This window comes from Syzygium oleosum, unplaced genomic scaffold (genome assembly GCF_021117445.2).
Source record: "Syzygium oleosum isolate NSW1041296 unplaced genomic scaffold, Sole_v2.1 Sole_v2.09, whole genome shotgun sequence".
Taxonomy (NCBI): Eukaryota; Viridiplantae; Streptophyta; class Magnoliopsida; order Myrtales; family Myrtaceae; genus Syzygium; species Syzygium oleosum.
The window spans coordinates 5,643,947-5,662,866 of NW_026607493.1; the positions used below are offsets into that span (position 1 = coordinate 5,643,947).

The 18,920-nt window shown below is 41.8% G+C and overlaps 4 protein-coding genes and 1 long non-coding RNA gene across 6 annotated transcripts; 4 read left to right on the plus strand and 1 right to left on the minus strand.

Moving 5' to 3' along the window:
- Positions 1–1,637: 1,637 nt before the first annotated feature.
- Positions 1,638–5,662, plus strand: LOC115694124 (LRR receptor-like serine/threonine-protein kinase RGI5). The gene is made up of 4 exons (XM_030621247.2): positions 1,638–2,412; positions 2,875–3,135; positions 3,229–4,086; positions 4,924–5,662. Exons 1-4 carry the CDS (start codon positions 1,959–1,961, stop codon positions 5,403–5,405), a joined length of 2,055 nt encoding a protein of 684 aa, XP_030477107.2. The 5' UTR covers positions 1,638–1,958; the 3' UTR covers positions 5,406–5,662.
- Positions 5,663–5,982: 320 nt separating this feature from the next.
- LOC130138897 (1-aminocyclopropane-1-carboxylate oxidase homolog 1-like) lies at positions 5,983–7,792 on the plus strand. Its single transcript, XM_056314425.1, has 3 exons — positions 5,983–6,609; positions 6,863–7,184; positions 7,291–7,792. Exons 1-3 carry the CDS (start codon positions 6,062–6,064, stop codon positions 7,558–7,560), a joined length of 1,140 nt encoding a protein of 379 aa, XP_056170400.1. The 5' UTR covers positions 5,983–6,061; the 3' UTR covers positions 7,561–7,792.
- Positions 7,793–10,065: 2,273 nt separating this feature from the next.
- LOC115667155 (1-aminocyclopropane-1-carboxylate oxidase homolog 1-like) lies at positions 10,066–12,197 on the plus strand. The gene is made up of 3 exons (XM_056314429.1): positions 10,066–10,684; positions 11,032–11,353; positions 11,752–12,197. Exons 1-3 carry the CDS (start codon positions 10,137–10,139, stop codon positions 12,013–12,015), a joined length of 1,134 nt encoding a protein of 377 aa, XP_056170404.1. The 5' UTR covers positions 10,066–10,136; the 3' UTR covers positions 12,016–12,197.
- Positions 12,198–13,159: 962 nt separating this feature from the next.
- Positions 13,160–15,067, minus strand: LOC130138903 (uncharacterized). The gene is made up of 5 exons (XR_008817185.1): positions 14,551–15,067; positions 14,359–14,460; positions 13,943–14,081; positions 13,598–13,691; positions 13,160–13,460 (listed from the first exon to the last, which is right to left on the minus strand). It is a non-coding gene; the product is annotated as an uncharacterized LOC130138903 (long non-coding RNA).
- A 417-nt stretch (positions 15,068–15,484) lies between these two features.
- Positions 15,485–17,591, plus strand: LOC115667156 (1-aminocyclopropane-1-carboxylate oxidase homolog 1-like). Of its 2 annotated transcripts, none has more exons than XM_056314432.1 (3): positions 15,485–16,122; positions 16,468–16,789; positions 17,245–17,407. In XM_056314432.1, the coding sequence occupies exons 1-3, from the start codon at positions 15,581–15,583 to the stop codon at positions 17,290–17,292; spliced, it is 912 nt and encodes a 303-aa protein (XP_056170407.1). In that variant the 5' UTR covers positions 15,485–15,580; the 3' UTR covers positions 17,293–17,407. The 2 variants fall into 2 exon arrangements, with proteins under 2 accessions (XP_056170407.1, XP_056170406.1); XM_056314431.1 differs by having other exon boundaries at positions 15,487–16,122; positions 17,147–17,591.
- The last annotated feature ends 1,329 nt before the right edge of the window (positions 17,592–18,920 follow it).

Consider the following 18,920-nt stretch of genomic DNA (forward strand, 5'->3'; position numbering starts at 1 on the left):
ACATTTATGTTCTTTTTTTACTCCGAGAATAGAAATTTCGTGTAGTTATTAAATGGGTTTTTTGGCTCAGAAACTTGTCTAGGGAATAGAAATAGAAAAAACTATTTTTAAACATAAATTATTTCTGAGAACATAAACATTACTAAACAGACCCTAATTTTACTTTCCTTCCAAAATTAATGAAATAGGAAATAATATTCAAATTTTGAAATAGCCATGAAACACTCGAAATGGGTGTACATGTCAAATGCAAATAAAATTTTCCAAGGTGTTGAATTTTCGACGTCGAGTAAATTCGAATTTCTAGTGTTACCGAGAGTATTTCATTGTTAGAAGTTATGGACTGGGGGACGGGTTGCTTGGCCTGCCTAGACCCGAGAGGCTACAATGTCAAATTGATGGCTTAAGCAACGTTCTTGTTTGAGAAAACTCAACCCGCCCCACTTTGGCACCCATCCATGCCAAGCCAAATCTGCCTTGAATGCTTAACAAATTTTTTTATGAATAGGTTTGGACGATACAATAAACCAGATTTTAGAATTTGGACCAACCGAATGATTTATCTCTATTTTAAATCCTTGGTTTGTTCAGTGTTTGCTAATAGTTGCCTAATCTCCTACCGATTGCACCGGGATCAACATTTCTATCAAATCAAGTTATTATCATATTGTCCCAAATTACCATCATTCGGAGTTAGGAGTGATTTCGAGGAACTGACGACATGGAAGTTCAAACTAAGAATCGAATGTTAAATCAAATGCAAAACACGGGGCTAGTTTCCTCGGAGGTCGAAAAAAAAAACCCCTCTTGATCCCGGGGCCACTTATTCATTTCCATTCGACCATAGCGGAGCGCTAAAAGTGAAAGATCACAAGCCAAAAATAAAGGATGATTGTAAGTTAACTTTTACCATTGTCCATAGAGAGAGAGAGAGATATGCACAAACATTGCGAATGTCGACTCCATTTTAGGCCTACCACTGACTGGATTTCGCTTTCGACCATTAAAAAGGGGGGGAATAAACACACTGGTCTTGTACAGCTTGCTCATGAATCATGATCCCACCTTCCAAAGTCCTCTCACCAGGGATCATTTACTCCCCCGGCAAAGCCATGGTGACCAACCAGCCCGAGCAAAATCAAAATGCCCCAAAAACAATTACCACGTACAATCAATAATGTCCCAAGTCAAATCGGCCTTAATAATAGCCACTCCATGCTTATGTTTCTTGCCTTGTCCCAGGTGAGGAATCCTATGCCCTTTTCAATGATCAGGAAGGCAGGCCACCGTGATTTGAAACCAGACAACAACGGAGCTAAGGTTCCAATCAGATCTGCTGGAAAAAAAAAAAAACATAATCCTGAGCACCCTTTTTGAATGGCCAAGATATCAGTAGGATTTGTAATGATCAGGCTCTCAAACTCATCGGTTGGTTTACTTTTAGACGATCAAAATCGATAAAGTTGCTAACTTTCGAATTGGTAGCTGTTGGATCGAATAAATGTTCGAAAAACTTTTCTAAGGCGATACGTTAAAGACGCTAGTAACTGAATTTTTGTTTTGTATTCGGTCTAACACAAGTTACTGAAATTTAAGACGAGAACATTATCATCTGTCTTGTGGAGGAGGAAACGCATCGACAGAACGAACCTGCATGAAGCCTGCGAGCCTACGGACTCCCATTTGAAAAAGAAAAGTCAACCGATCTAATAACATCCATCCCCCCTAGTCCCAAGTTCCAAAGCAATTCTTTCCATTTCTTTGCTCGAATTTTTGATATTTCTTGTTTCTTCACGGCAAGACGAGCAAAACAGAAAAAGCAAGTAAGGATTTAAGAAACGAAACCTGAAAAAACATCACTCAGTCACGGTCCATACCAGTCACCCACCACCACCTTCTTGTTCTTTTTGTCCGAGAGAGAGAGAGAGAGAGAGAGAGAGGGAGGGAGGGAGAGAGAGATGGGTCTCGCTTCCTCGCAGTGTCTCTTCTTCTTCTTCTTCCTCTGGGTGTTCAGCTTCCTCGCGAGCCAAAGCAACGTGCTTGTCTCCGCAACGAGCGCGGAGCTGAGAGCTCTCATGGACATGAAAGCGAGCCTAGACCCAGAAAGCAAGTACCTTTCCTCGTGGACCGTCAATGGCGATCCTTGCGATGGGTCCTTCCAAGGCGTCGGTTGCGACGACAAGGGCCTCGTCGCCAACATTTCGCTGCAGGGGAGAGGGCTCACTGGGAGGCTCTCTCCGGCCATTGCTGGGCTCACCCACTTGACTGGCCTTTACATTCACTACAACTCCCTGTGCGGAGAGATTCCGCGAGAGATAGGCAACTTGAGCGAGCTCAGCGACTTGTATCTGAACATGAACAATCTCTCTGGCCAGATTCCTCCTGAGATGGCTGACATGGGAAGCTTGCAAGGTTAGTCCTTTTCTTGGTTTTGTTTGAAATGCATGTTGAAAATTTTGAAACTTTCTAGTTTCTTTTGGAGATTATTTTGCTTTGATGTTCATACATTTTATTCATTTCTAAGTTTTCAGTGTGTAAAGAAACTTGTCTCCAGTGTTTTTTGGTTTGCCAAGAAAATTTGATTGAAAAATCCGTTCTTTCTGACTAAATCCATCTGGGTCAAGTCCGGAGAATAAAAAAGGTTGAAACAAAAACTTAAAGCTACAACCTTTGTGCTTTAAACAACCAGATGGTGACTAGCGGTTAGGGAAGTTGCTTCCTCTGTTCTTTGATTCAACTTCACAGGGTTTGATGTAGGCTAAATGGACATAAAGTTGCAGAATTTTACTTTTGGAAATTATGGTTCATTGAGTTGAAAGTTTTCATTTACGATGTCAAATATTTTGGTCCTAAAGTTTGTTCCTTGCGTTGTAGTTATGCAGCTCTCTTACAACCAGTTGACTGGAAGTGTACCTACACAGCTGGGAGCTCTGAAGAAGCTCAGTGTTCTTGCTCTGCAATCTAATCAGCTCACTGGTGCAATACCGGCAAGTTTAGGTGACCTGGGGACGTTGATGAGGTTATATTTGAGCTCCAATCGCCTCTTCGGCTCGATTCCCACGAGGATAGCCGATCTGCCTCTTCTAGAAGTCTTGGATGTCCAAAACAACACTCTATCTGGCAATGTACCTCCTGGTAACTATTCTTCTGTGATCTCTCTTCAATCTCTTGCTTTTAGGAATAAGTATCATCCACACCTGATTGTTGTTTCTTTTTCGAATATTAAAGCGCTGAAGAGACTGAACGAAGGGTTTCTGTACGAAAACAACGTCGACTTGTGTGGGACTGGGTTCCTCTCTTTAAGGACTTGTAATGCTTTGGAGAGTCGACCCCAACCATTTGGGGCTGCGACAAGAGTACCCTCCACAGGTATACCCGAGACAGCCAATGTGGTGTTACCATGTAACCTGACTGAATGTTCTGGTTTGCCAAAATCAGCACATTACTCTGCGCTTATTGGATCAATCTTGGCAACTGTTGCATTGTCAGCCATAGGGATTCTTACGTTCACACACTACCGTCGGAGGAAACAGAAACTTGGCTTTTCGGCCGAGGCTTCTGATGGCCATGTAAGTACTGATCAGCCCAAGAGTGCTTATAAAAAAAATGGCTCTCCTTTAGCCAGCCTGGAGTATTCAATTGGATGGGATCCGCTTGCTGATGCTCGGATCGTTAATGAGTTTTCTGAAGAAGCTTTCCAGAGCTTCAGATTCAATCTGGAAGAGGTGGAATCCGCCAGTCAGTATTTCTCGGAGTTGAATGTGTTGGGTAAGAGTAACTTCTCTACCACATACAGAGGAATACTGAGAGACGGTTCTGTAGTCGCCATCAAATGCATCAATAAGACTAGCTGCAAGGCTGACGAATCTGAGTTCTTGAAGGGTTTGAATATGTTGACCTCGCTGAGACATGAAAATCTGGTGAGGCTGAGAGGATTCTGCTGCTCAAGGGGCCGTGGCGAGTGCTTCCTGATATATGATTATGTTCCGAATGGGACTCTGCTAAGCTTTTTGGATTTGAAGGAGGGCGACAGTGGCACCCTTGAGTGGTCCGCTAGAGTTTCGATTGTGAAGGGAATCGCTAAAGGTCAGTGCTACTGACTGATAATTTCCTTCTTGTTTCATCTGAATGGCTATCTAATAAATTTAAATCCTTGTCCCATAATCTTTCCAAGGCTCAAGTTTGATAACTCTTGTTGCTGCTAGCTATTGCCTTCTAAGTTGCCCTTTCTGCATAATCCTTTTGTTGGATTTTGGAACTTGAATTGAGTTATGGATTTTATCAGATACTAGAGAGCTATCTGTAACCTTGGTAGGCTATTGTTGATGGGTGCTTGAAGACACATTTTAAGCACCGCTTATAAAGAATGCTTGTAGTTCCAAGATCTTGAAATTGAGTAAAGTGTACTGGTTACACGTGTGGCAAGAAATTTGAACATTCAAAAAGATCACTTGTTTAAATTTCCTAAAGGACATTTATTGTAGCTCAATAAGCGCTTTAAATGCACTCGTCAGCATTTTAAGTGCAAGTAAGAACCTTCAAAATAATAACTCTAGTTCTAATTTCTTCTGATGCATCAGTGACAGTGCTTTGGACCGCTAGTGAGCAGTAACCACCTAGAAGGCCATGCAATTAATAATAGCATACCAAGTCATTATGGAGGAACAAATTTAGGTGGTCCAGGACATCCATCATTTTGAGAAAACCTGCTACTGTTGAATTTGCTGCATTATAAATTCTGCCTGGTCGCTGCTCTGTCATGTACTAATATGGGTAATGATTGCGGTGCTCAAATAGCATAACGTGGCATCTGATTATATTGTTTATCTTTCTTTGAATCGGGGATCAAATGATCTTCATGGTCTTCCGCTTGCAAGGTGTAACCTCTGATTTTGTTGATTTTCGAATGATCTTATGAAACAGGTATTGCCTATTTGCATTCTCACAAACCAAAGAAGGCCCCCCTCCTTCACCAAAACATCTCGGCAGACAAGGTGCTCATTGACCAGCGATACAATCCGTTGCTCTGCCACTCTGGTCTCCACAGGCTTCTCACGAACGATGTCGTGTTCTCGTTGCTCAAAGCTAGCGCTGCCATGGGCTACCTAGCGCCTGAGTACATGTCCACGGGCCGGTTCACGGAGAAGAGCGATGTCTACGCGTTTGGAATGATTGTGTTCCAGATTTTGTCGGGGAAGCAGGAAGTTGATCACTCCATGCGTCTGGCTGCTGAATCGTGCAGATTCCAGGAATTCATCGATGCGAATATCCACGGAAGGTTCTTCGAGTACGAGGCGGTTAAACTTGCGAGAATCGCCTCGCTTTGCACTAACGAGTCTCCTTACGACAGGCCATCCATGGAGGCCGTGATTCACGAGCTGAGCAACTGTAGCAGCTGTCTCTGATTGTGAGGCCTTATTGGATAAATGTGCCAAGAGCTGTTTCAAAAGTCATTGGTATAAGTAGGTCCGAAGAAGCTACCTGCGCTGCCACTAATGTTGTGACCTACCGGCTTCAACCTTCTTTTTGGTTTTGGTCCTTTGCGTTAGGGCTACGCTCTCTCGTGTATGTTCGAGCCCGGTAGGGATGAATTTCTTTAATCTGCGCATGTATAATTGCTTTGCGAAATATTTTCTTTAGGAGTAGGTTCATTTCGGAATTAGATTTTCGATATTTCTCGTCACGTGCCGCAATTGTTTAGGTGAAAGTCGCTTTTTGTTAGGCCCCTCCATCGATCTTAGCGATTTGTTCTTACATTACTGATACAAAGTCAATGCACGTGATAAATGCTCGAGAGCAAAATAACACTCCCCTTACATTATTGCCTAGGCCATGGTCATCAGCATTTGCGCAAGTTGGATGCTTCAATTGACTAGAGACTCAAATCCAGACGCTTGATCACTATATGGCGATAAGGTTCCCTTTGGATCTGACGCGATGGGACGCCGACTCGGGACCTACTACCTCTCCTTGTATCTGCAGAACAGAAATGGTCATATAGCCTCACGAAAAGGGAACAATTCAATCGCCTTAACGAGCTTCAAAGCTTCTCCTTACAAAGATGCAAACCTTGCCCAGTCCTGGTGAATCCGTCACCTATAGCGGACCGCACTATGACAGAGCGAAAGAAGCAAAGGAATTCGACGAGACCAAAGCCGGCGTCAAAGGCCTCATTGACTCGGGCGTGGCCAAGGTCCCTAGGCTCTTCATCCACCCACCCCAGAACCTGCGCGACTTGTCCTCCGACACGGATGGGGCCGCCACTGGCCTCAAGGTCCCTATCGTCGACATGATGGGCTATCGAGATTCCCGGCGGCGAGATGTGGTCGACCACCTCCGTAGAGCATCGGAGACGTGGGGGTTCTTCCAGGTAATCAACCACGGGATCCCGGTCCACGTGATGGACGGCGTGTTGGAAGCTGTCAAGCAGTTCCACGAGCAGCCTGAGGGTGTGAAGAGAGAGTGGTACTCCAGAGACGATGCGAAGAAATTTAGGTACTACAGCAATGGAGACTTGTTTTTGTCCAAAGCAGCAACTTGGAAGGACAGTCTCTTCTTTGATTTCCCGTCTGGAGAGCTAGACCCAGAGGCAGTTCCTCTTCTATGCAGGTCATAATCATCATTGATACTCTATTCCTTCACCTAAGACTACGACAATTTGTGCAAAAATATGTACCGTGTTTCTATTTTACTTTAAAAGGGATAGAAAACAGTTTTCCGAATAAGTTCAATATGGTATCAGGGCGAGAAATCTCAAGTTCGATGCTTCACACCTCTTTTATCTGTTCATTACTTTCCCTTCTCTATGCGCATAGGCTACAAATATTCTTTCCACATGATGCTTTCTTTCACTCCTTTGCAGAGAGCCGGTCTTCGAGTACGAAAAACACACTGAAAAGTTGAAGAGATCTCTGTCTGAACTACTATCAGAGGCATTAGGGCTTGATTCAGGCTATCTTGGTGACATTGGATGCATGGAATCCAACAGAATCGTAAACCATTACTACCCAACTTGCCCTGAGCCAGAGCTGACTCTGGGCACAATCAATCACTCAGATGCCACATTTCTCACTCTTCTCCTGCAAAACCACCATGGAGGCCTCCAAGTCCGCCACCAAGACCGGTGGGTTGATGTGTCCCCAGTGCCTGGAGCAATCCTGGCCAACATTGGAGACCTCATGCGGGTACAAAGATCATTCACATTTGTCACTTGTGTTTCCGGGTCGATTAAGGTTGAGTCATCGTCGAGACAAAGAATGATTTTCTTTTTGCCTGATCTGTTGATTGCAGCTTGTTAGCAACGACAAGTTCAAGAGTGCGGAGCACCGGGTCCTCGTCAGGAGGACCGGACCCCGGGTCTCGGTCGCGTGCTTCCTCTTCCCGGGGGGGAAGCAGAAGTCGAAGCGGTACGGGCCGATAGAGGAGCTTCTCGACGAGGACAATCCACCCATGTACAGAGAGACCTCTTTCACAGAGTATTATGGGTATTACATGTCCAGTGGCAATGGTATGAATGGTGAACCTGTACTTCCTTATTTCAAGGTAAGCGAGTCCAACTAGAGACTTCAACTTGTGTAGAAAGCTGTAATTAAGGCGTTGGCCTTCACATGATTTATGATCTCTATCCTTTAATTTGGAGTCTGCATTGATTGCCTAATACTGAAACAAGGAATAGCCAAAATTTGATTGCATGCCCCTTCAGGCTATGAAAACATTCGAATCTCTTTCACCTCACTATGATAGTAATTGCTACTTTAAGGTAAATTCTAAATGTATAACGAGTTTCATCGTCTCTTTACATCTCATTCGTTGGAGCTCAGCAAGTTGATGTGGCGATCTCTTTAATGGCAAATTTAAGGACTGTTATTCGTACCGTGACACCATATTCGGAATAAAAACCCTACAAGTGTCATAATTTTCAATTGATTACTTTTTTTTATTGAATTTAATTAATTACTTGAGTGCCATAACTTTTTAAAAGCATTCATCCAAGTGCCGGAAATCCGACACGGCATGGTACTTATGGTGAAGGTTTTTAAAAAGATTACGGAATTCAAGTGAGTAATTGAAATGTTATATGGCAAATTATGATATTCAAGTGAGCGCTGTACCTAAGTTATGATACTTAGGTGATTGAAAAAAAGTTATGGACTCAAGTGAGCGCCTACGAAAGTTATGATATTTGTAGTATCCTTTTCCCAATCATATTCGACCGTTCGTCTCATGCATCTTGCTGCTGTCCAGACTATTTGATGATAATGAAAATAGTTTATGGTAAAAAATTGGATCGAAATTTATCAAGTCATGTTGGTTTTGAGTTTATCTTGTTGTTTTTTCAGTAAGCCCGTATTAGGTTTGGCTTGAATATGATCCACTCATACAAAGTCCACTTGGGATACTGACACGTTATGTTTCATACCAACTATGAAGTTCAACCTTTGTCTACCCGGGACTAACTCTCTTGATAAAATGCCCTAATTGAGTGTTTCATTCGACTAGAAAGCTCCCCTGCTAGTGTCTAGGCAATTTGGTCACTAACCCCAGCTTCTACAGTATAGGGAAATAACACGGCTGTCCTCCTACTGGAAAGATGAAAGATGCAACCTCAAATATAAACCAACATAAACCTACTATCAAAATATATATAAGCAACAAGTTGATTACATTACATGGCTAAAGAATATATACAACTCAGAACTCAGCTAAACCCACCAACTATCATTAGAAATGTTCACAACTATCACAGACCATACCTAAAATCCAATTACTAAAAATTTCTCATGGATAGTGCTCTCTTTCGATTTGCCGCCAATTGAGGTCTTGAAAAATGTAAGATGTATGGTATGAGCAAGCACAAACCATTGAGTAGTACAAAATATATTCTAAGCAGATCGAGTATCTACTATCCGTATATATATAATCAATACTAGAACACAACATCCCAAATCCAATATATAATACACGCACAACATCAAAAACGAGTTATATCATCTCAATAAAAGTTTATTTGTATAAGATCCATCAACAATATCAATACAAAATCAATGAGTAATTCCATCGACCAATCTCTATCAAATCACACACGAATGGTCCATTCTTGATCGCTCATAACCATGGTCAAGCTTAACGCCTTGTGACAAACGTGACCACGAAAGTTATTTCAAGTCGACGAACTTGAAATCCTATCATCTAAATGAGAAGCGATACCAAAACTCAAGTAAATATACATCTTAACTAAGACTCAACTAGGCAAACATTATTTTGGAGTCAAAACACTCCTATGGGTCGAAAAAAGACTTCAAGATTGGCCAAACACGATGAAGAACTACGAACATGAAGAACAACCACTCGAGCGAAGAACGGCCTCTCGCCATACTTTCTCATGCCATATCTCTCTACTGAACTCCAATTTTAGTGGGCTTACTATAAAAAAAAAAAAAGCTCTTTCGATATACTGAAAGATCCTAAGTTTCACTGATTCAAAAGGTGACTGAACCCGAGCGAAAATAATTGAAAAAAATAGAAATTCGAGACTGGACATCAATGCGCCCAAAACTGGACAAATTCGTTTCGATCAAACCGTAACTTGAAATCTACTTATGTAAATTTCACGGCCCGACAATATCCTAAATTATCATTTTCACATAATTTCACAGCTTAATAATTCATAAATTTGAATCCAGAAATTCAGGATTCACATGGATCCGAATTTATGACGCAACTTTGAAAATTCCTCCTATTAGATGAAAAAAGAGTACGACCCTCACCGGGTACTACGAAACGACATTAATAAGTGATCGAGGTCTGCAAAGCGTATATACTCGACAACCCCTTTTTTGTTTTTTTTTTTTCCCTTTCTTATCTCTTTCTTTTTATACGTTCCCTCATTTATATCTTTCTTTTCTTTTTATTAAGCCCATCTTTTTGACCAGTCAACTTTCATTTTTTTTTCTTTTTTTATTGTTAAACACCAACTGTTACACGCTGTCCCTGTCCCGTATTATAAATGTTACAGCCTCGTGGTTGGTGAATCTTAGGCACTCTCGACGATATCATTCACATGGTCACAGCCTCCCATTGATCATGGCTCAAATTCATTTAATCTCAATTGAGACTTCAAACTTTGTTTCTACAAGATGATGCAGACCTTGCCCAGTCATGGACAACTTGTCACTTCTTGCGACCCGGATTACGACAGTAGGGTGAAAGAAATGCAGGAATTCGACGAGACCAAGGCTGGAGTCAAAGGCCTCGTGGATTCTGGCGTGACCAAGATCCCCAGGATCTTCATCCACCCGCACGAGAACTTGCGCCGCCTGTCATCCAACGCGGACGGCACCAGCCTCCGGGTCCCGATCGTCGATCTAAGAGGCTATCGGGATTCTCGGCGGCAAGATGTCATCGACGGTATTCGCGAAGCATCGGAAGCGTGGGGTTTCTTTCAGATTATCAATCACGGGGTTCCGCTCGACGTGGCGGACAACATGTTGGAGGGTGTGAAGAAGTTCCACGAGCAACGAGTGGAAGTTAAGAAAGAGTTGTACTCTAGAGACGGTTCGAAGAGAGTGAGGTACTTTTCCAATGGAGACTTGTTCATGTTTAAAGCAGCGACTTGGAAGGACACTGTCCTATTCGATTTCCAGGATGGTGATTTAGACCCAGAGGCTGTTCCTCCTATTTGCAGGTATATGCATCACTTATGAAAGCTAAAGTTGGAGTTGCTACGTGAGATGTGAACAGTTTTGACCATTTTCACTTTACTAAGGGGACAGGTTTAGGTTCAATTTAACATACTCTGTATTTTCAAAAACCCCAAACCGTGTAAAGCGGATCATTCAGTGTAATGCATTTCTATACGGTTCAAAGCCTGGTTTTTGAGTACCCTTTAACAAACTTGGTAATAATCGAGGGAGTGCAAAGGCGTTCCACAAGTCGAATATGCATTTCTTTCGATGAGAAAGGAACGTACTCTTTGCTACAAACCTTGATTCTGAAAACTCACCCACAGTGCTTTCATGTACTCGTTTGCAGAGAGGCAGTTTTCGAGTACGAGAAACATATGGCGGAACTGAAGACATCATTAGCTGAACTATTATCGGAGGCATTGGGCCTTGCTTCTGATTATCTCAGTGGCACTGAGCGTATGAAATCGGAGATGGTAATAGGCCATTACTACCCAGCTTGTCCTGAACCAGAATTGACTCTCGGCACGGTTAATCACACGGACATGACGTATCTCACTCTTCTCCTTCAAGACCACCATGGTGGCCTCCAAGTCCTACATGAAAACCACTGGGTTGATGTGGTTCCCGTGCATGGAGCACTACAAGCCAACATTGGAGACTACATGCAGGTAAATAAAGTTCCAACTTTTTTCGGACCTTATGTTTTCTGACCTATATTGCAAATACAAAATTGACCCCGAGATATGTCTAGCCGGAGTCGATTGATCGCCCTTCATCAGATCAACTATATAATGAGTCTAGACAAAATGTCTGAGCGTCCAATGGAATGTAGTACGAACTTTGCATGATACCCTGAACGCTTTGAGAAGAATCTCAAGTGAAAAAAACGTAACCATGTTGCGAGGAACGACTTCATTTCAACTCTTGATCTTAAACAGTCGTGCCATGCACTAATTAGAGGAGGAAATGAAAACACACTGCCTTCTATGCCTGGCTCGTGGCATTCATCTTTACCCCATCTTTTGAAGTCATAACTTCCTTTTCTTGCCTAATACGGTGGTTGCAGCTTGTTACCAACAACAAGTTCAAAAGCGTGGAGCACCGAGTACTTGCCGGGCGGGTCGGACCCCGTGTTTCAGTCGCGTGCTTTCTCTCCCCAAGCAGGACGGAAAAAACCAAACCCCTTGGGCCAATAAAGGAGCTTCTCTCTGAAAATAATCCACCCATATACAAAGAAACCTCTCTTTCAGAATACGTCACCTGTTTCAGATCCCATGGCCAAAGGGCCAATTCAACACTTCCTCATTTCAGGATAAGCGACTCCAAATAGAGCAGAGTTGTGGAAAATCCTGAATGAGAGTGTCATGAGTGGTTATATCATGTATATGAGTTTGTGGTAGGACTTTGTAACTATCTGTTTTGCTTTGTGCAATAAAATCTTACTCGTCCAAAACAAATCAGTGTCAAAGTTAATTCTTCTGATGCAAAGTGGAGTGTCACTATGTTCTTCAATTGATTAGCATTAGGTTTTGGCGCTTATTAGCGTCCCTCAAACTGTAGTTACATCTTCAAGCACCTCGAGTTTCAGATGCGAAGGAAGATTCGTCGTAATTAATATTAAATATTGCAAAAAAAGTGTACATCTTGTCATTGTAATTTTATTTAGTGATTCTAAAATTGTAATGTAGTCCTTGTACTTAATAATTTTTTTACCCATCAAGTCTCTTTATTACCAACTCCTCCAACTCGAAACTAGGGTGTCAATCTATTCCAGAGTGAAGTTTGATGTCGAAATAAATGATGGAACCGTAGAATGAAAAGCTACTGAACATTTGCTTGGTTGTTCTGCTACTTGATCTGCACAAATTTATTGTCAACAATTTATGTCAATTCATCCGAGTCAGGAAAGTTTGACTCAATTGGACAAATTCTACAAGTTCAAGAACTTAATTGCATGACAAATTTGGTAATGACGTTGGAAAAAGAGTGCAAATTCATGAACCAAATGTGTGCTTTTTCCTTGAAAGTTTCACCATCCACTCTTCATTGGAAAATGACCATATGTTTATCTGAGGTATTGCCCATGATTTTCTGATTGCCTACAAAATGCGAGGTCGTCATTTCCCTTCATACCATCCACAGACTATTTTCACCCCAAAAATTCTTCTCCTGGGGTGAGAACAGAACACAGAGTAAATATATAATCGTGTTCAGGAGACAAATCACGGGCAAGTCATCCTTGGACACCATTCAATGCACCGTTATGTGCACATCATCCACAAATGTGCCCAATGTACCATGAACAGAAAAGAGAGTGAACTTATTTCCGGCATAACTATAAAATGCGTGTATTTTAAGTTCTTGCCATTTGGTACTTGTTGGAGAAGGTACCGAGGAGCAAATGCACGAATCTTGCTAATCCACCCTCAGTGCAACGGCATATAGCAGCAAACAGCGGAGTGAAGCAAGAAAACTTGAAACTTAAACCCCATTCACGTTAGCTCATTGTTGTAACAGGGTCAACACTCATCTTCACAAATGAACTCACCAGGAAAACAAGGATTCCTCCCCAATGCCAAGGAGAAACAAAACACAAAGGTCAAACTAGAATTGGACCAATCCATGTCACGGATGACTTACATGCACATATTACAGAGTATCTACTGGATTAAGGCCAAGGGCTGCAAGTTGTGTTTCAAGCTGAAGTCTTGGTTTGCAATATTTGCAAGTGACCCCAAGACATCCATTCTGTGGATGCTTATTGTTATTTTGCCCCTGCAATTATCCAAACAATAATTGATGAGTGTGACCAGAAATAACAGAATGCAACCAATATTAATGGATTTCATTCTTGAGCAAACATATCATTCAGATATCAAGATCAACCACGAAGCATATCCATATCTTCTCACCTTATGCTTAGGCAACACCTCTTAAGATTGTCAGACCCAAGCTTCTAATTGTTTCTGCTATCTCAAGATAATGACTGCACTCTTCACACGACATCTGCACACATCAACCACATTTGGATGGTACTGATCAGTTAATTCAAAAATTGTATTTGCTGACTAAAAGAAAGTACAAAGGATTATGTTAAAAATGGAAGCTCCCTCCCACCTCTACCCACTTCATTGTTGGAGATGCATGGCAAAAGCAGTTATTATCAAACCCTTTTTTTCTGGCAATAATCATTGACTTCCTTCCCCTAATCACAAAATGGTATTAAACAAGATCTCTACATGATAACATGTCCATACCTCTAAAAGCAGATGGCTTCTTTCAAAGATTCTCGACCATGATTGAGTAAACCTTGAGATCGATGCCCACCTCCACAGTCCTGCTCGATCCTGGTTCATTATTGGAGGTTCCCCGTACATCTGGTTCATTGTGATGGAGCTGCAAAACTCAGAATATGGAGCATAGTTTAGATTAATTCTCATTTCAAATATGTAGCATACATGCAATGTGCCCTGGACGTCTAATTGAACTCTGAAGATCAGGAAAGAAATATTGCACTAATGTGAAATATGATAGGAAGACCTAGTCCAGATATCTCTGAAGATGAATATGTGGAAAGTAAAATGAGCTGACAGAAAAAAGCATGTTAAGAAGATGCCGATAAACTACAGGCTGTTAGTTTCATCTACAGTTTTAAGGAGAACAGTCTTCTCACCATCAATTCGGCGCACTTGTCTAGCTTGTCAGCGTCCTTAGTGATGCTCTGTACAAAAAGCATATGCTTGATTATGTGCTCCAACAGTGCATCGATACTACACTGCAATTGTTTGAAATTTTGTTAGTGCAGAAAGAAACATATAACCCTGATAAGAAGAAAAACCGTCAAAAGCAAGAAGACAGCAATTACATTTGAACTTGCCTTTGACCCACTGGGCACCAACTCTCTTAGTTCCTTTAGAAAATCTTGAATCAGTTGTCTGTCCCTAGGCCTGGGCGTAAGATTTTCCCCAGGTCTAGCCCTCTTTTGCTGTTTTTCGCAAGCTCCGATGACCTGTCTAAGAGCTTGCCACGTGAAGTTTGACAAGAAGAGGAAATACTTGTGGAAGACTTAGCAAGACTTCTGTCTGATTAACTTAAGCCTGGTCCTTCCCTATGATAGGGCTGATCAATTGAATAACCCACTGATTGAGCAGTGAACTTAGAAGGGCTAGAGCTGGAAGCTACTGAAACTCTTCCTGAAACCATTGGAGACCATAACGATTTGGAAAATGATCCCTCATTTTTTTCGTCATGACCACTCTGTCAAACTTTAGCCGCTACAGCTTCCAGAAGATGCTCTGAGTCTGATCCATTCGTTGAACTGTTACTGCTGATCCCTTCTAAGATCTGCAATGCTATTTCAGCTTCTTTTCTGTCTTCTTCCCAAACAGGTATTGCCTATTTGCATGCTAAAAAATAAGGTACATTTTGAAATTCGATATGAGATATTTCCTATCACGTTCCGCCGTTGTGATCAGTGTCAGAATTTCAAAGCCTGAAACTAGCCTTTGTTGCCTTGATCCAATTTCGGGCCCTCCATCGATATATTGGCATTTTATGTGAAATATGATATGATAATTGCTAGTCAATCGAAGCAATTTGTTTTTCATTGCTGATATAAAGTCAGTGCACCTGATAAATGCTTGAGAGAATAATAAAACAGTCCCCTTATTTATTATTCAGGCCATGGTCATCAGCATGTGGCCAGATTGGATGTTTCATTTGACTAAAACTCTCATCCAGGCACTATCCGGTGATAAGAGAACCTTTTGATCTCTGTCGATGCCACTGGCACCTACGGGCTCTCCTTGTTTCTGCAGAAAATATATGGAAAATGGCCTCACAGAAAGGATGCAATTCAATCACCTTACTAGGCTTCAAAATTTCCCCTTACAAAGATGCAAACCTTGCCCAATCATCGAGAATCCATCACCTGTAGCGCACCACATTACGACAGAGTGAAAGAATTGCAGGAATTCGACGAGACCAAGGCTGGAGTCAAAGGCCTCGTGGACTCTGGGGTGACCAAGATCCCTAAAATCTTCATCCACCCGCCCGAGAACTTGCACGATTTGTCATCCGATGTGAACCGGACAGGCCTCCAGGTCCCTATAGTCGATCTAAGAGGCTACCAGTATTCTCGCCGGCAAGATATCATAGATGGTATTCGCGAAGCATCGGAGGCTTGGGGGTTCTTTCAGATAATCAATCACGGGATTCCACTTGATGTGATGGACAACATGTTGGAGGGTGTGAAGAAGTTCCATGAGCAACAAGTGGAAGTGAAGAAAGAGCTGTACTCTAGAGATCGGACGAAGAGAGTGAGGTACTTTTGCTGTGGAAACTTGTTCCTGTTAAAAGCAGCGACTTGGAGGGACAGTGTCTTATTTGATTTCCAGGATGGTGTCCTAGACCCAGAGGCTGTTCCGCCTATTTGCAGGTATGTGTATGACTTGAGAAAGATAATAATCGGAGTTGCTACTTGAGATGCGAACAGTTTTGGCCATTTCTTTTACTGAGGACAGGTTGGGATTCGATTTAACATACTTTGTATTTTCAAAAAAGGGGAACTGTGTAAACAGGATCATTCAGTGTAATGCATTTCGATACTGTTCCGAGCTTGGTTTTAGAGTACACTTTAACAACCTTAGTAATAGTTAAGGGAGTGCGAAGGTGTTTCACAAATTGAACATGCACTTTTTTTGGATAAGAAAAGAGCGTGTTCTTTGCTACAAACCTTGATATTGGAAACTCACACACAGTGCTTTCATTTACTTGTTTGCAGAGAGGCAGTTTTCGAGTACGAGAAACATATGGCGAAACTGAAGACTTCTTTATCCGAATTATTATCTGAGGCATTGGGCCTTGGTCCTGATTATCTCAGTGGCACTGAGTGTATGAATTCGGAGAAGATTCTAGGCCATTACTACCCAGCTTGTCCAGAACCGGAATTGACTTTGGGCACGATTAATCACTCTGACATGTCGTTTCTGACTCTTCTCCTTCAAGACCACCACGGTGGTCTCCAAGTCCTCCATGAAAACCACTGGGTTGATGTGATTCCAGTGCATGGAGCACTTCTAGCCAACATTGGAGACTTCATGCAGGTAAAGAAAGTTTCAAATTTTATCTGACCTTATTTTTTTCTGGCCTACATGGCTAATACGAAATTAAACTCGTGATATGTTTATCTGGAGTCGATTTTGATCGCCTTTCATGACATCAACTATATAATGAGTGCAGACAATACTTTCTGAGTGACCAATAGAATTTAGGATGAACTTCCCATGATATTCTGAACACTTGAGAAGAATCACAAGTGAAATGACAGGGCAACGTAGCTAGGAGCGACCGCATTTTAACTGATCTTAAACAAACTGCATTCTATCCTGGCTCTTGGCATTCATCTTTAACACATCTTTTGAAGTCATTACTCCTTTTCTGGCCTGATACGATGGGTGCAGCTTGTTACCAACGATAAGTTCAAAAGCGTGGAGCACCGAGTACTTGCTGGGCGGGTCGGACCCAGGGTTTCGGTCGCGTGCTTTCTCTCCCCTTGCAGGATGGAAAACACCAAACCCTTTGGGCCAATAAAGGAGCTTCTCTCTGAAAACAATCCAGCCATATACAAAGAAATCTCTCCTTTGGAATACGTTGCCTATTTCAAATCCCATGGCCAGAGGGACAATTCAGCACTTCCTTATTTCAGGATAAGCGATTCCAAATAGAGCATAGTCGTGGAAAAGCCTGAAAGAGTGTGTCTTGACTGGTTATATCGTAATCTGAGTTTGTGGCAGTACTTTGTTACTACCTGTTTCGATTTGGGCTTTAAATCTTACTCATCTAAGACAAGACTGTGTCAAAATTAATTCTTCTGATGCATAGTGGAATGTGACTATGTTCTTCAAATGATTAGTTTAAGGTTTTGGCGTTTATGAATTTCCCTCAATCTGTAGCATCTTCGAGCACCTTGAGTTTTAGATGCGAAGGAAGATTCATCGTTAGTGATATTGACTATTGGAAAAAAAGCAGATTTAATCATTAAAACTTGCACAAGTGATTTTCAATCAAATCCTTGCAATCAACTATTTTCGCTACTTGTTCAAAGCCCAAGCTCCTTCAACCGAGCAACCTAGTTTTCCAGCCTCCTTCAAACGGAGGGAGGCTGGCAAGAACAGTACCAATTTGAACTACGGAGTCCAACAGGTTCACCGGCAGTTCGCAAGCCCGACACAGATGTTTTGGCCTTGTGTGTCCATAACTCATGAGACATAGCAACGGTAGTTGTAGGACTAACAGCGAATATATTAAACAAATATGCCCCTAAACTTTTGGAGAGATTTGTTTCCCGTCATGTCATCGAAATACTTGGCTTGGGAGACCAGAAAAGGCGCCATGAAATTCATGATTTTGTTGTCAAAGAATAATAGGGATATTTGTACGAGAAGTTTTAAATCTTGTGATAAGATTTGTGTAATTCCTCTATGAGATTGAAAGATTATTTCGCGAGAAATTGTGGGGCTAAATACTACGAGAGTTATTAAATGTAATTTGAGACTGGAAAACACTGAGAGTGTTTGAGTGACTTGAGTGTGATTGTAATCTCCATTATATCGCTTGATCTATAGTGAAATTATTTACTGCTCTCCCCGTGAACGTAGCCGAACCACGTAAATCTGATATCCGATCTATTTCCTCGTTGTATCTATCTTATTGTTCGATCGCTTACTTCCACAACATAAAGCATGGTTAGTGACTTCTCATTTCCCAAGACTCATAGGAAAATTATAATTATGGAGACAATTACGAAGCATGGCTACTAAACTACTTACGACAATTTGAGTTATTTTATTAGTGTATGTTCCAGCCCGGAAGGGATGAATTTCTTTTATTTGCGCAAGTATAATTGCTTGCAGAATCACTGTTGAGTTTCAGTGCCCGAAAACAACCTTGCTGCGTCAGTCGCATTTTAGGCCCTCCATCAATATGTTGGCATTTGAATGTGAAATATCGTATGACAATTGCTAGTTAATCGAAGCGATTCGTTTTCGATTGCCGATACATTGTCAACGTTCATGTTGAATTCCGCGTGGTTTTGATACCGCCGTTAGCTTGTGGTTTGATGTACAAGTGTGTATGCGTGTAGGATATGGATGGTAGAGAATAGCAATGGGACGAGGTATACATATTCAGGGTTTCATGGGACAAGGATAGCATGATTAGTTTAACAGAATAGTT

Bases quoted from the DNA above. Each gene is read 5' to 3' on its own strand.
- LOC115694124 (XM_030621247.2), top strand. From the start codon at position 1,959: ATGGGTCTCGCTTCCTCGCAGTGTCTCTTCTTCTTCTTCTTCCTCTGG. The intron at 3,136-3,228 runs GTAACTATTCTT...CGAATATTAAAG, and splicing joins ATCTGGCAATGTACCTCCTG to CGCTGAAGAGACTGAACGAA. The intron at 4,087-4,923 runs GTCAGTGCTACT...CTTATGAAACAG, and splicing joins TGTGAAGGGAATCGCTAAAG to GTATTGCCTATTTGCATTCT.
- LOC130138897 (XM_056314425.1), top strand. From the start codon at position 6,062: ATGCAAACCTTGCCCAGTCCTGGTGAATCCGTCACCTATAGCGGACCG. The intron at 6,610-6,862 runs GTCATAATCATC...ACTCCTTTGCAG, and splicing joins GCAGTTCCTCTTCTATGCAG to AGAGCCGGTCTTCGAGTACG. The intron at 7,185-7,290 runs GTACAAAGATCA...TGTTGATTGCAG, and splicing joins ACATTGGAGACCTCATGCGG to CTTGTTAGCAACGACAAGTT.
- LOC115667155 (XM_056314429.1), top strand. From the start codon at position 10,137: ATGATGCAGACCTTGCCCAGTCATGGACAACTTGTCACTTCTTGCGAC. The intron at 10,685-11,031 runs GTATATGCATCA...ACTCGTTTGCAG, and splicing joins GCTGTTCCTCCTATTTGCAG to AGAGGCAGTTTTCGAGTACG. The intron at 11,354-11,751 runs GTAAATAAAGTT...CGGTGGTTGCAG, and splicing joins ACATTGGAGACTACATGCAG to CTTGTTACCAACAACAAGTT.
- LOC115667156 (XM_056314431.1), top strand. From the start codon at position 15,581: ATGCAAACCTTGCCCAATCATCGAGAATCCATCACCTGTAGCGCACCA. The intron at 16,123-16,467 runs GTATGTGTATGA...ACTTGTTTGCAG, and splicing joins GCTGTTCCGCCTATTTGCAG to AGAGGCAGTTTTCGAGTACG. The intron at 16,790-17,146 runs GTAAAGAAAGTT...CGATGGGTGCAG, and splicing joins ACATTGGAGACTTCATGCAG to CTTGTTACCAACGATAAGTT.